This window comes from Ictalurus furcatus, chromosome 20 (genome assembly GCF_023375685.1).
Source record: "Ictalurus furcatus strain D&B chromosome 20, Billie_1.0, whole genome shotgun sequence".
Classification (NCBI taxonomy): domain Eukaryota; kingdom Metazoa; phylum Chordata; class Actinopteri; order Siluriformes; family Ictaluridae; genus Ictalurus; species Ictalurus furcatus.
In genome coordinates, this window is record NC_071274.1 from 22,449,128 (window position 1) to 22,464,127 (window position 15,000).

Consider the following 15,000-nt stretch of genomic DNA (forward strand, 5'->3'; position numbering starts at 1 on the left):
AAATACGACTTCCTGTTCCTACCGTCCATTAAACATCGTCTTAATCCGAATTTTTTTTAAATTGTATATATATATATATATATATATATAAATAAATGTATAATGCTATGGACTTTAACCTTATGCGAAAAATATTTTCAAAAATTTTTAAAAAAGGAAAAAAAAGGTTTGAGATATTTCTTATTATTTACATTTTATAGATCCTTTTATGTCACTTCCGGGAAAACGACTTGTGCTAATCTTCATGTTCGTCCAATTAAACGCTCTCTTGAAAGCTCTCTGTCTACACTCGGAAGGGGCGTGGCTTATCTCAAACGCTACCGGCGGTCTCTGTTTCATGAGGCTGAACGGAGCGTAACAAACCTTCTGTTCACTAATTTTTTTTAAAAAAAAGTATAAACAGTTAAGTATTTATTTTATTCAGACGACGGTCTGGTCACGGGCGGCGTCCCGGCGAGTTCCGTTACGACTCCATTCTCCGTCGCGCTTTAGCGATGCTGTGCGCGTCGCGCTCTCGAGAGGTTCGAGTCTCGAGTGGCACTCGGGCGCGAAAATGAAGTGAAATCTCTCGCTCCTTCTTTCCGGCGGCGGCGAGCGCGAAATCAAAGCGTGCACTCTGCTAATCAGGAGCGCGACGTGAACCCGCAGGAGCACAGCGCTGAAAACGAGCATCTGTCCAAGCGCAAACGTGAGTTCCTGTCAAAACAGTCAGACGAAATATTATCTCAAAATAAATAAATAAATAAATAAATAAAAACGAACACAAAGACAGACAATCAGAAGGTACGAACCAGACAGAACACCTGAATTATGAAACGATGCTTAAAAGAGAATTCATTACACAACACCGAGCTGGTGAAACGGCTTTGTGTTTTTCCTGAGAGAGTCAAGACTTACTGAGAAGAACGCTTATTGTTATTCCAGAGGCGGAAAAAATGTCTTTAGTTTAGCACCGGAGAGAAACTAAACAACTTTCAATGTAGTTTAACTGAAATGTAATTAACAAGAGAAACAGAGAGAGAGAGAGAGAGAGACTTAGAGAGAGAGAGAGAGAGAGAGACAACAAGAACAAAGGGAAGACCGAGAAAGACGGAAGGAGAGAAAGAGAACGAATGAAAAGAAGAAAGAAAGAGAGAGACAGAGAGATAGAGAGAGAGAGAGAGACAGAGAGAGAGAGAACAAGAGCAAAGGGAAGACAGAGAAAAACGGAAGGAGAGAAAGAGAATGAATGAAAAGAAGAAAGAAAGAGAGAGACAGAGAGATAGAGAGAGAGCGAGAGACAGAGAGAGAACAAGAGCAAAGGGAAAACAGAGAAAGATGGAAGGAGAGAAAGAGAATGAATGAAAAGAAGAAAGAAAGAGAGAGACAGAGAGATAGAGAGAGAGCGAGAGACAGAGAGAGAGAGAACAAGAGCAAAGGGAAGACAGAGAAAGACGGAAGGAGAGAAAGAGAATGAATGAAAAGAAGAAAGAAAGAGAGACAGAGAGATGGAGAGAGAGAGAGAGGGAGAAGGGATGTAAAAGAGAAAAAAAAATATGGGACAGTGTGTGTGTGTGTGTGTGAGTGAGTGATAGTGAGAGAGAGAGAGAGAGAGAGAGAGCAAAGGGAAGAGGGAGAGAGACGAAAAAGAGAAAGAGAATGAATGAAAGAGGAAGAAAGAAAGAGAGACAAAGATGAAGAGTGAGAGAACAAGAGCAAAGGGAGAGACAGATGGAGAAAGAGAAAGAGAGAGAGAGAGAGAGAGAGACCACAAAGAGAAAAAAAATGAATAAAGACGTGTGTAATCATGAAGTGAAGTTTTCTGTAAGGAGAAGTTTATTTCAGTAACATTAATGGAAGGAGTCTCCAGTGTCAGCGCTTTGTAACGGTCAGAGGTAAAGCTGGAACTTCTTCAGGAGTTTTAACCCTCTCATGTCATTTTTTAATAAAAAAAAAAGAGAAAAAACTGTAACCATGGGGACGAACTGTATCGGAAGAAGAAGAAAACATTTCGTAACATGCTGTTATAGGAAGATAATCAACGTCGGTTGGGGAGGGGGAGGTGTGTGTGTGTGTGTGTGTGTGTGTGTGTGTGAACGGTTATTACCTCGTACTCCTGTGAGAAACGCAGGCTGTCGTTGGCTTTGAGGCGCTCGATGTGGTCGGCCAGCTCACACACGGAGATGGGAGGATGCTCTCTCATTCCTGGAGAAGAAAGGAAGGAAGAAGGTGTTGAGCGAGACGGACGACTAGCGCTCGTCAGGGGGTGTGGGGGAGGGGTGAGGAGTGCGAGGCTGCCGAGGAGGACGTGGTGATGCGCTGTGCTGAGGCTGAGGGAGTGTGATGTCGGGGAAGCATCGAAGAAAGAAAAGAAAAAGCCGGAGTTTCCATCCACCTGTTTGGACACGACGGGTTTTTACGGGTGGGCGGGGCTAATCCGGCTTGCGAAAGGGAACCTAGCAAGGGTAGCTACTCCGTAACCAGTCCACGTGCTCATGAGGATATTAAGCCACGCCCATCCATCCAGCAAGTTCAGTTCGTTGAATCTCTACCTCTACCTCTTAAGCGTACAAGCGAATCAAACGAAGATCGAATTAAATTACGACAGTGAGAGGCGTCCTAGTCTCTTTCTGATGACATCATCATCGACATCACCGCACATTATTTTAGAGAATCTTGCTAAATACGTTGTCAAACGTTTGGATGGAAATTTAGAGAGAGAGAATAAAGTGGAGACGACTGGAACGCCAGCACGTCGTGATGTTTACGACATATCTCTATATATCCTTATATATAACTATAACCTGGTGTGTCCTCCATGTTTTTAAAACAAATAAAATCGCAAAACCACGAGATTGTAGCGTCTCTGTAAAGGACAAACTAACGGGCTTATTTAAAAAAAACCTTAGCTAGTCGGAAAAGCGGCTTCAAATCAAAGCGGACCTCGAAGCGCGTAACTGTCGACGAGATTCTGCGATTTTATCTACGGATTACTCTGCCAAGTTTAAAATCGCTTACATGTTTCAATCGCACACTCAAAGAGCCAATTACAACCAAGGATCCAAAATAAGACTAGCCGTTCATTTAGGATAAAAAGTATCGGGTCTGTGGTAGCTGCAGTGGCTGAGCTGCGTTACTGGAAGATTTCCGATTTGATCTTTTCACCGTCCAGTCGTTTTCGCTTCTCTGTAAGCATGGCCTTTTATGCAGTTATTTCGGAGGGGCTAAAAGTAAATGTGCCACGGACATTGTTTGGTCATTTCTGTCATGTGAATGGGCGGAGTTTATGTAAATCTGGGGGAGTTTTCAGTCCAGTTTGGCCGTTCAGGGCATATTTACATTTAGCCCCTCCCACAAAACAAAAAGAAATGTACACCCGATGCTATTAAACGACTGACAAACGAGGCCCAGAGCGCGTGCTGCTCGATGGATTATCGACACACCTAAAGTCGGACGTCAGACACACTTATACTCTTGTTTAATACAAACAACGAGAATCCTTAAAGCGATACTTCAGCCAGAACTGTGTCATGATGTTTTGCGCTACATCAGCCCTTGTAGCGCCGCGCTCTTCGCAAAACAAAAGAAGCAAACTTCGAACACGTCTTGACCGACTGTTTACATCGTCTGAGGTAAACGCCAGAACGTCGCGTACATCTCAGGGTTTATTTCGCCCCCGTCTCAGATCTCTAATCCCCGCCGTTCTTTCGCATTTCCTTACGAATCGATCATTAGCTGCACTTGCTTCGATCCTTACTTCTCTCCAGTTCGCCCCAGATTTCTTGTCAGCAGCTGGAAGATGATTTATGGCTAATCTTCTCCGTGTTTCTGATCGAGGCCGAGGCAGAGAACGCTTAATTGGATTTGGGAACATTCTCCACTCGCGTCATTTTTTAAAATTTATTTATTTATTTATTTATTTTTTTAAAGCGAGCGAAGGAGGACGATCAGGAAGGAAACAAGCAGGCGGCCTGAATCTGATAAAGTGGAATTAGAGTCCGGGGTAAAAACGCGGTATAAACAAGCACCAGTGAATTAAGGAGGCGTTTTTTAAACAAGGATCCCGGCGGTCGGTCGGAACGTATCCAAGCAGAGCACCTAGCATAGACACTTTACAACTTAGCCTTAACCGACCCGAATTAGCTACAAGCACAGAGTAATCTCTACGCATTCATTTCACAGACTGTCCAAAGTTTTATTTATTCAAAGTTTTATATATATATGAACTTACGTTCAGCTAACACTCACGGACGTAACCTTAAACAGCGGGATTAAATCGTTTCGTCGTTACGTCAGATAAAGCGTATCATTCGTAACAATTGTAACAGACGTGAACTTTGAATTTAAAATGCCATCTCTTCTTAACGGAAGTAAACAACGTGGCTCATCAAAACAGATCTCAAGACTTTTCCATCAGATAACAATTGAAATTTCCCATTAGCTCGCTAGGAATAGCATTAATAAACGAATATACGTTAATATAAATACTTTTATTACATTGATATTAATACTTTAATTACCAACACACATCAGGGAATGGAAGTCCATTTGTAAAGCACTTTTCAAATTTATTAGTATTTTTTTTTTTTTTTAATTATTATTATTATTTAGTTCGTTTTATTTCGGATGGAATCAAAATGAGAAATTTATACCATAAAAAAAAGACGCAGATATTTCAAGTTCCTAGACTAGGAGGGTTTAGTTTAAGTTCAAGACTAAAACTGCTATGAATTCAAGTTAATTTAAGAACAAAGAAATATTTTGCACTTTTGACAAAATCGACTCCCAGACATGAGGCGTACGTGTCGTTTTTGTATCTTTTTTTGGCCGTGAATCTCCGGAAACGTAGTGAGGCGGTGTAGTTTCCCCTCCGGCCGTCTAAAACGGGCCGACGTTACCGCCGGACTCAGAACGGCAGGTAATAAAGTGCAGGGTGATGTAAAGCAGGCCGGGATAAATGGCAGCGGTGATTGATGTGGTGCGGAGAGACAGAAAACAGCGAGATACAGAGACAGGCAAGCCGATGAACGAGCGGAACAGAGCTACGAGGGAACGTGCAGAGACACACAGCAGGAACTAACTTGGAGTGTCGGGGCAGCAGGAGGTGCTGGGACCTGCAGAGAGAAGACGGAGGGAGGGAGGGAGGGAGGGAAAAAGAAAGAAAGAAAGAAAGAAAGAAGAAGAAAAATAAAGAACTATCAATTTCAAGCCTCCAAGCCACGCCGGGATAAACGCCTGAGAGTTGTGCTCGGGAACGAGATCGAACGCGCGCTCGTTTCGAAAAATCGGCTATAAAACACGCAGGATGTTGGCAGGTTAATGGCGAATACAGGAAAGCTGCGTTCGACTACACAGTCAATTAGGCGGAGCACAACTCTCACGCAGAGTGGGAAAGTCATGAATTTTACAGCACACACACACACACACACACAGCTGACTGCTAATATTTTGAAAACATCCAGGGAATTAAAACCGAGAGCTGACAGAAGCGGGTCGACGAGAAGGCGCATTAAACCTCGCACGTTTAACGAGGAAGGCTGTTCCCGAGCGCGTGAAGCACGAGGAATCTGGGAAAGTATAATCAATAAATCAAATAAATAATTGAAAAATATATCTACTATAGAGCATACTGCTACTACGATAATTGTTACTGTTTGTTTGTTTGTTTGTTTGTTTGTTTACAGAGCACTTCTCAGATACGCGGTAACTCGAAGTGCCGTAACCACGAGCCATCAAAAATTTCATTCAAAATAAACGGTCTAAAAGAATTCACAAGGATTAAAAAAAAAAAAAAAGGCGACAATATAACCGCACAAAATGAGCGTAAGAGGATAAACGCACAGTACACGGTTATAAAATAAAATAATGTATGTATGCGTTTAAAAAAATCCAACCAAAACATTTGAGAGGGTTCGTTAAAATGAAATGACGATACAGACACCAAATCAGGAAACACTATCCGTTAGTTAAATGGAACGCAAAGTAGTGGGTACGTTGATAAATCAGGTGAATACACTGAAAACGGTAATATTAGGTCAAATCGGTCAGAGTTTAAATGAAAAATTACATTTAAAAAAACGGTGAAACAGTGCCTCCTAGGCGTAACCCTCCAGTAATGCAGCTCAGCCACTGCAGCGCGTCGCCTAGACTAAACCTTCCTCCTTTTATAGGGCACCATTACTTTTGTCCTAATTGAAGGAGTAGTCTTATTTGTCCTAGTTTACGGTTTTGTTTTTGGAATCGCTTTGCCTTTCATCAAACTAGTGTGTCACCGAAATAAATACGAAGGCGAAAATACGTGAGCTATACGACCCGGAGCCGATCGATCGAGGACGGCGTCAGTGAGTCTGTCTAGACGTAAATTTACACAAACTCACAAACTGAGGAGCAAAACGTAGGACGCGAACGTTTTTCCACGAACAACAACACGGCTCGGTGTGACGGTTGTTGTAAAGTGTGTAAAGCGGGTTAGCATTACTGCGGGTAAACCAGCAGAGGTCAGAAGCGAAACGTGTGAAATGTGAATACGACCACGGATGAGCTACGGCGCTAACGTACAAGCCGTCCGAGGAGACAGACCGCCGCTTTAATCGAGCCGACCTCTGATTTACGTACGAGGCGTAAATCAGAAACATCGGGCTGGAGGGGTTGCGCTCGCAGTGATTACGTGTTCGGCCCGGCGCCGTACAGAGGCCGAGCGTGATCGGTGATAACCCGGCGGGGAGGTCATGTGACCTGTTAGCGAAGGAGGGCGAGCGATAGACAAAGCAAGCGATGACATAATCTCTCTCTCTCTCTCTTTTTTTTAAAAAAAAAATTTTTAATTCTTGTCCTCCTTCAAGCTCATCTTGAAAATCATAAAGCAGGAGCGCTAATGAAGTCACGGAGATCGTGTAAAAGATTCCGATGATGATCCTAAGAGCTGGAGAGAAAAAATAAGAAGGAGTGGTTTTAAGCCAAAGTAGCCATTTTGACGCTCGCCGGATCCTTTTTCCAGTCTCGACGAGCAAGCAGGAGCAGGACATCCTGCCCTCTTCCACGCTAATTAAAGACCTAAACGGCTTTTACTGTGGGAGAAAAACAAAAATATTCACATCTGGCTAATTAAAGACAAGTCGTGCGATCATTAAAGGCGTTTAAGAGAAGAAGAGCAGAGAAGAGGAGAATGGCGTTTTTGACAATAAATTAAGAGCGATTAGTCTCAGTGGGCTTACAATGAAAGGAAAATGGCACTGTATAGATAAAGAGAGAGAGAGAGAAAGAGAAGGAATAAAAGCTAAAAAGAGGGAGAAGGGAGCTGTTTGATGAATCATTTCTTAGAATACCCCGATTTATTGTTGCTAAATGAATCGAGATGACACTCGGGATGAATAAAAACACTTAACCGCAGCACTTTAGTTAAAAATAAAAAAGACGACCCGAGCCTGTGCTTACAATCCGACAGCCTCCAATTACACACTGATGGAAAAAAAAAAGAAAGCAAGAAAAAAGAAAAGTAAAGAAAAAAGTGCACGTGCGAAAACGAATCAGAACTCCGATGAAGAGTGCGACTCTACGGCGGATTTTTATTGTTTGCGCTACGAACGTTTTTATCTGCGTGACTTTAACTGTGTAACAGCGCGAGAAACCGGGATCATCTCGCCGTGTCGTTAACTGCTAGCTATAAACATCGAAATAAATAAACAGACAAATAAACAAAAGCTCACGCACACCTAAAAAAAAATGCCCTAGCTAATCGACTACGCTTGTAACATTTGAAACACCGACGTCGTGTATGTTCGAGCACAGTTCGTTTTTTAAATAAAAAAAAAAAATTTGTCAGAAATGATTCGTTTTCAAATGTATTTAAATATCGTAACGTATTAACGATATATTTTCATGACTTTTTTCTTTTTTTTTGATCTTCTTTATAAGTAGAAAGAATTAACCTCAGAAAGAGTGTATAAACCGAATCAAAGGTCACAAGTTCGTATAATTTAACGCGTTTTCCATTTTCAGCGCGAGACGTGTGTCCGGGAAATACTTCGACGAGACGTACGAGATGACGTGCAGGAAAGGTCCGTAAAAAAAATGATAAATATTTACGAGGTCTTTAAAAAAAATTATATATATATATATATATATATATATATATATATATATATATATATATATATATATATATATATATGACAGCAACTGATGATTTAAAAAAAATACTAAGGTAAAAATGTTATTAACATAATAGAAGTAAACTTGGCACACTGCATAATCTGAAAAGTACTTTAAAAAATTATATGAATTAATAATTTTTTATTTAAAAAAATGGCAAAAACAAAACAAACCAAAAAAAAAAAAAAGGCGTGGTCTCATCTCTTGTTAAAGATAACGTTTGAATCTTTATCGTGAAGTGCTGTATGAATCCAAATCGACCGTGAAATATGCAGAAGCTGCTTAAAAATATACATCGATTCAAAAAATAGAAAAAAGTATGATTAGCCTGGATTAGAAATCCACCACAGTGATGAATAACCGATAAAAAATTAAAAAATTTATAATGTTAAAAAAGTCACCTGGCGTCTGATAGTTGATTCTCCTCATTTCCACGGGATCGGACGAGTTCGCCAGTAGGGAGTCCTTCACCCCGCTCAAATGTTCGTCTTTAGGCAACGGAGATGCTCGCTTCCTGTGAGAAAGGAAGTCATGTCGTGGTTAGCACTCGTGTAGCAATTTTAGCTTTAAAAACAACACCAACAACAACGACAACAACTCCATTGACGTGAACGAGACGAACTAAATCTAGACACCGTGTGCGCCCTCGCGAAAATAAACGCACGTGGCAGAAACGCGTAAAAAAATTAAAAAATCCTGTACGATTCCCTGTAGGATGCCGATTGAGACGCGACAGCTGCCGCGAGAACTCGAGTTTAGCATGCTCGCTAAACACGGCGTAGCTTGTTTGTGAGGGAAACAGGGCATGTGAGTAATTAGCACATCAGCTGAGTAATTACGGCATGGACGCACACGCACCTGCAGATATGGCGTCTAATGCGCTAACAGGTGCTAGGAGTAACTGTGAGAGGACACACACACACACACACACACACACACACACATCTCACGTCTAGAAATGAGAACACCAAACACACCATAACCTTTTAAGGACTGTATTTAGAGGGGAGAGTTATGCACAGGGGGCGGAGTTTGAGTAATAAAAAAAAAAAAAAGAAAAAAGAGCAACCGACTCTGAACACGAGGAACTTTCCTCACGTGAACACTCTGTAACTTTTAGCTGTAAGTCGGCGAAGCTGTGAAGATGCCAGGCTTGTGAACTCGATCATCTCCACGCCTCAGCCATGTTCTAACACAAACACAGCAGACTAAAAGCCCGGGTTTCGGTTTCGGTTCGGCGAAACGGGCCTCTTTTTGTTCGTCCGCAGACTGACGAGCCGGAAAAAAAAAAGAAAAAAGAAAAAGAGCAACAGAATGGTCCGGCTGAAGGAAATGTCAGCTTTCACGATGGGAACATTTCTATTTTCAACACCCGCCAGTCTGGCATTTACTTTACAATGGTGCCATTCAGCACCCAGGTGAAGCGCCCACAAAGGCTACGTTAGCGCGCTAGCTCCCAGTCACCTTGAGGAGAACACATGAGGATCGACACTGCACAATACATCAATTTCAAAACAAAATGAAACACACACACACAGGAGATGCCACTGCACAAGAGCCACCATAGAGCACAGAGACGTTTACGCTAGCTAAAAACGTTCTCAGAACAGAACTGGTTCAGTCACATGACCAATCAACACCAGAATAATAGTGCTCAAGCTAATCGCTGCTCAACGCATTAACAATGTTAAGTCTAGACAGCAATCTAGCAAGACAAAGGAAACTTAAAGTTAGCTATTTAACGTAAGTACAAATTGAATAGGGTTGGTGTTTAGCAAGCTAGCTAAGAAACAGAAGGCTAGCATTGTCTAAACCACCAATCTTATGCAAATTAAACTTGTTTTATATATACAAAAAATAAAATGGCATTTAGCTAGCTTCTAATACCGATAAAGCTAGTTTCTTCAATAAATCTTTATTGAACAGATGTATAGTGACGATATAATCGTGCACAAGACAAATGATCTGATATTTATGCTAGTTTGATCATTTATGCTAACTATGAGTTTCTATTCGTCGTCTTGCTAGGTAGATAACTATCTAGATTTAAGATTCTGCTAATATCATGAACGGCATTCAGCTAACGTTAGCTCGGACACAAGATAAATTTGCTAGCGTAACTGCTAGCATCGTCGTCCGATTGGTCGTCTGACAGAATCGTGGGCATTTCTGCTCGGAGAAAATATCTCCCACGACTGAACATCAGCATGCATCTGTGTGAGAACTCAATCTACTCATGGACACCGGGGTTCTGAGGTGAAATACCGATTTATGCAAAAAATTTATGATTTATTTATTTAGGTTTATTCCGAATAAACCAGAGAACGGTATCCCAGCCGCAGTCCCGGTGTCCAACAGCGAGACGGATGGATGAGTGAGAAGACATGGAGAAACAGAAACCCCGATGCGAGAACACCTACCTCTCCTGTTTGCTGTTCGCACGGAGCAGAAAGAGCGAGAGATACGCAGGATTAGTGACCGTCGAAAAATGAGAAATATGACAAAACAGTACAGATACGCGGCTGGAAGAATCTCGCCGAGTCATTTCACAAAGAAAGAGCGAGAGAATGACACGATACAGGCGCACACACTCATCCTGGGTGTACACTTAACATAGCATCTAATGGGATCGAACCACAGCGAAAAGGACATTAGGTGAGAAAGGAAGAAAGAAGGACAGAAAGGAGGAAAAAGAAATGACAGACTAGAAAGAATGCAAGGAAAGAAAACAAGTGAAAGAAATAGAAGTCTAGATAAAAGGAAGGAAAATGAAAAAAAAAACAACAAAAAAAAAACCAAAAGGGAAATAATGAAGGAAATAAATAAAAGGCAAGTTGGAAGAAAAGAATATTCAATATAATGTGAAAAAAATTAAAAACAAACAAAGGAAAGAAAGTGTAAGAAATCAAAAAAGAGAAAGAAAGAAAGAAAGAAAGAAAGGAAAACATGAAGGCCAGAAGGAAGGAAAAATAACAAAAGAAGACAAAAGAAGAGTAAGAAATAAAAGGATGGCTGGAAGAAAGGAATAAGCAAGAGAATATTAAAGAAAATGAGTAGTGAAAGAAAGAGGGAAAAAAAGAAAAGAAAGAAGGTGTAAAAAAAAAAAGCACAGAAGGACAAAAAAAAGAATATAAAAAACAAACAGGTTAGAGAAAGAAAGAAAGTAAAGGCAATAAGAAGAAATAAATGAGCAATACAGCAAAAAAGCACAGAACAAAAAATATATAAAAAAGTGAAAAAAAAGTCAAAGAAAAAGAAAGAAAGAAAATGTAATAAAGCAAAAAGCACAAAAGAACAAAAACATAGAATGAAAGAAAGCGATAAAGTATAAAATAACAAAAAAAATTACGTACAAAAGTGAAAATAGTCCAAGAAAAAGGAAAGAATAATGAAAATAAATAGAGAATATTTTTGTGATCAAAAGGTTAAACAATAAAAACAAATTTCACAGCCTTCTTTACTCATATTTACCAAGGGTGCCAATATTAACAGAGGGCACCGTATATATAGTCTATACTGCATTGTTCCAGTGCGAAAGGAATTTCTTTTCTGCTCTGTGTATACACACACACACACACACACACACACACACACACACACACACGAGTATAAGAGCTGATGTAATTTACAGTAACCTTCAGCGAGCTTTAGATGGGAAACAAGCGACCTACTTTTATGAAAGAGTAAACGTAATAGGATAATAATTTTTACCAAACTGTATCTGTTACTGATATTATCATTACACACACACACACACACACACACGCACACACACACACTCACGCACCCAAAATGAACAATTATTTTGTAAGTGACTATTTGACTTTTATTTTGATTTTTAAATAAATAATTAAATAAAAAGAACATTAACTGTTAAACGTAGTTAGTTTTACTCTATTCTATCATCAATTTTATCTGCGGTTTTTAATGTTTTACATTTTATTTTAAAAAAAGAAAGCACGAAATAAAAAGGTCTCATTTTAACCGTTCAGCGTAATTAAAAAATATTTCTATGTTAAAGTTTAAATATTCTATTCTCCATTTTACTTTCTCGTTTGCGCAGGTACATTAACATCAAATACATTTTAACGTTGAATTTTTTTACTATAAAAAAGGAAGAACAAATCAAAACTGTTGAGCATAGTTTAAATAGAATTTTTTAAAATTCTATTTTCTTTTTTATTTGTTTGCTCACACAAACATACCACAAAATAACATTTTTTAATGTTTCACTTTTAATTTTTTTTTAAGAAACAAAGAAAGTCTTATTTAAAAAAAAATAATTTATTTTTATGTTTAATATTCTGTTATGTTCTATTATCTGTTTTAGTTGTTTGTTCACGCTTAAAAACAAATATGTTAACGTAAAAATACATGTTTAAAGTTTTATTTTTTAAAGAAAGAACGACAGAAAGAAAAGACAAAGAGTCTCATTTTAACTTTTAAGCAGTTTCAGATTAATAAAAATAGAATTTTTTTTATATTTAGTTCCTTGTTTATATTCAAAACAATACATTAACATCCAAATATAATTTCAAGTGTTTAAGAAAAAAGAAAGAAAGAAAGATGGGAAAAGAAAGAAAACAAATAAAGAAATAATTTTAAAAAATCAGTTTAGTCTGTTTATTTTTTCCCCCGCATAAAATCTTACGGCAATAAACATTTTAAAAACAAATGAACTCTAATAAAGGATTCTTATCTTACTAATTATTTATAAATCCTCATTTTTCCATAATTAATTACTTTTTCCTTTGTTACTTACCCCACCGTCAGTACTCCCACTTTAAGAAATTAGCCCCACCCACTATGACATCACTACTCAAATAGTCTGTCAGACTTATCAGACGTAGTAAGAAGTTTAAGCATTTTTAAAGTTCTTAAAGTGGAAAGACGGAAACACACACACGGAAGAGGGAAAGAGCGAGCTGGCGACGGCGCCTCACCTTTTGAACAGGATGATGGCGATGACGATGCTGACGATGAGCACCACGGCGAGGACCGGCCCCATCACCCACAACATCTCGGGAGATTCCACGCTGTGAGCCACGCTGCCGTTCTCCACCATCACCGGGTCCGAGTACGGGCTGGAGGAGAAAACGCGCTGCAGGAACAACAGAAAAAAAAGGAGAGAAAGACTTGGATTCAGAGAACTGATGTGTAACGTTACGAATGGATGACGTCATGATGAGGGGCGGGGCTTGTAGCACTTATAGCTTTAATTACAACCTTGATTCGTACGGAATCCGAACACATCGCTCCTTCTCTTTCTAGAACTACGAAGACGTAAAACGTGAAGAAAAAAAATCTTCGCGTGATTAAAACAAAGTTTCAGTGGTGGATCGTTTTAATTCGTGCTGAGATGAACTTTAGGCAAGTGAACTTGTCAATACACACAAACAAACAAACAGACAAATGTATGTTAATAAATCTTTTTAATGAATAAATAAAAACTCTAAGGACATTCACTAACAAAGCTGAACTAGCTAGCTAACCCTCCCCATGCCATAACCACCAGATCTGATCACCAGATCCCGGCGCTGTTGTGTTCTGGATTGTGATTGGTCAGAAGGTGTTTTCCATAAGAGCAGCTCTGATAGTGTCGCAGCTCAGCTACACGGTATCGTTTCTATAGTAACAGCTCATTCGCAGGGACTCGTACATCGGTAATCGTTGTTCTGTGAGGAGACGTTTATGTGTCGTTTATGGAAGGAGTCTCCGGTGTCAGTAACTTTTTAAGTTTTTGCGGTTTCTCTGTAGCCTGACACCGTTTCATGGACGTTCCGCAACACTGAATGTAACGCTAAACGGATAAAAAGCATGACGTGTCGTTCTTTAATAAACAGTGGGTTTAGGGCTGCTCCGGAACGTGAACGCACAGAGAACCTTTCGATCATCCGTCTTTCAGAGTAAGACCGACTGCGAAAGCCCTCTGCAGGGAATTATCCAGCGTGAGGATTCTTTCAAGTATGTCTCTCTCTCTCTCACACACACACACACAGGCTCAAAGAACATTGTTAACAAGTTTTCTCACCACCCTGAGGGTGACCTCGCGTTAGCATCGGCCCCCGTCTCCCGATCTGTGTGTGTGTGCTGAGGACGGACAGAGAAAGCAAAGAGGTGGAAAGAAAAATAATATAAAGGATGGAGAGAAACGGCAAAAAAAATGGATGGTGTCAAAAAATGAGACGTGTCCCTGCTGGTAGGATTCCGATCTTCTCTCATAGATGTGACAATGGGAACAGCTGAGGAAAGGGAGGAAGAAGATGGAAGGAAGATTGAGCTTTCTTTAGCTGTGATGTGGGGACGTGGTGATGTAGACGCGTAGTGATGTGGGGACGAGGTGATGTGGGGACATGGTGACATGGGGATGTGGTGATGTGGGGACGTGGTGATGTGGGGACATGGTGACATAGGGATGTGGTGATGTGGGGACATGGTGACATGGGGATGTGGTGATGTGGGGACCTGGTGATGTGGGGACGTGGTGACATGGTGGAGTGGGGGACGTGGTGATGTGGGGACATGGTGACATAGGGATGTGGTGATGTGGGGACATGGTGACATGGGGATGTGGTGATGTGGGGACCTGGTGATGTGGGGACGTGGTGACATGGTGGAGTGGGGGACGTGGTGATGTGGGGACATGGTGACATGGGGATGTGGTGATGTGGGGACGTGGTGATGTGGGGACATGGTGATGTGGGGACGTGGTGATGTGGGGATGTGGTGACGTTGTCATGTGGGGGATGTGGTGACGCGGGGACCTGGTGATATGGGGACGTGATGATGTGGTGACACGGTGACGCAGGGAAGCGGGGATGTGGTGACGCGGGGAAGCGGCAACGAGGTGATGCTGGTACGTGGTGATGT

The 15,000-nt window shown here is 40.6% G+C and overlaps 1 protein-coding gene across 6 annotated transcripts in view; it reads right to left on the minus strand.

The window, feature by feature from the left end:
• Positions 1 to 15,000, minus strand: part of ptprfb (protein tyrosine phosphatase receptor type Fb) — a 163,521-nt gene that overhangs the window by 21,052 nt on the left and 127,469 nt on the right. For 4 of the 6 annotated variants that reach the window (XM_053651277.1, XM_053651279.1, XM_053651278.1 and 1 more), the window contains 4 exons: positions 13,074 to 13,231; positions 8,532 to 8,644; positions 5,061 to 5,093; positions 2,087 to 2,184 (listed from right to left, as the gene is read on the minus strand). In XM_053651277.1, the coding sequence (XP_053507252.1) occupies positions 2,087 to 2,184; positions 5,061 to 5,093; positions 8,532 to 8,644; positions 13,074 to 13,231 (402 nt within the window). The remainder of the gene's footprint in view (positions 1 to 2,086; positions 2,185 to 5,060; positions 5,094 to 8,531; positions 8,645 to 13,073; positions 13,232 to 15,000) is intronic. The other 2 variants (XM_053651281.1, XM_053651280.1) reach the window with 1 other exon arrangement.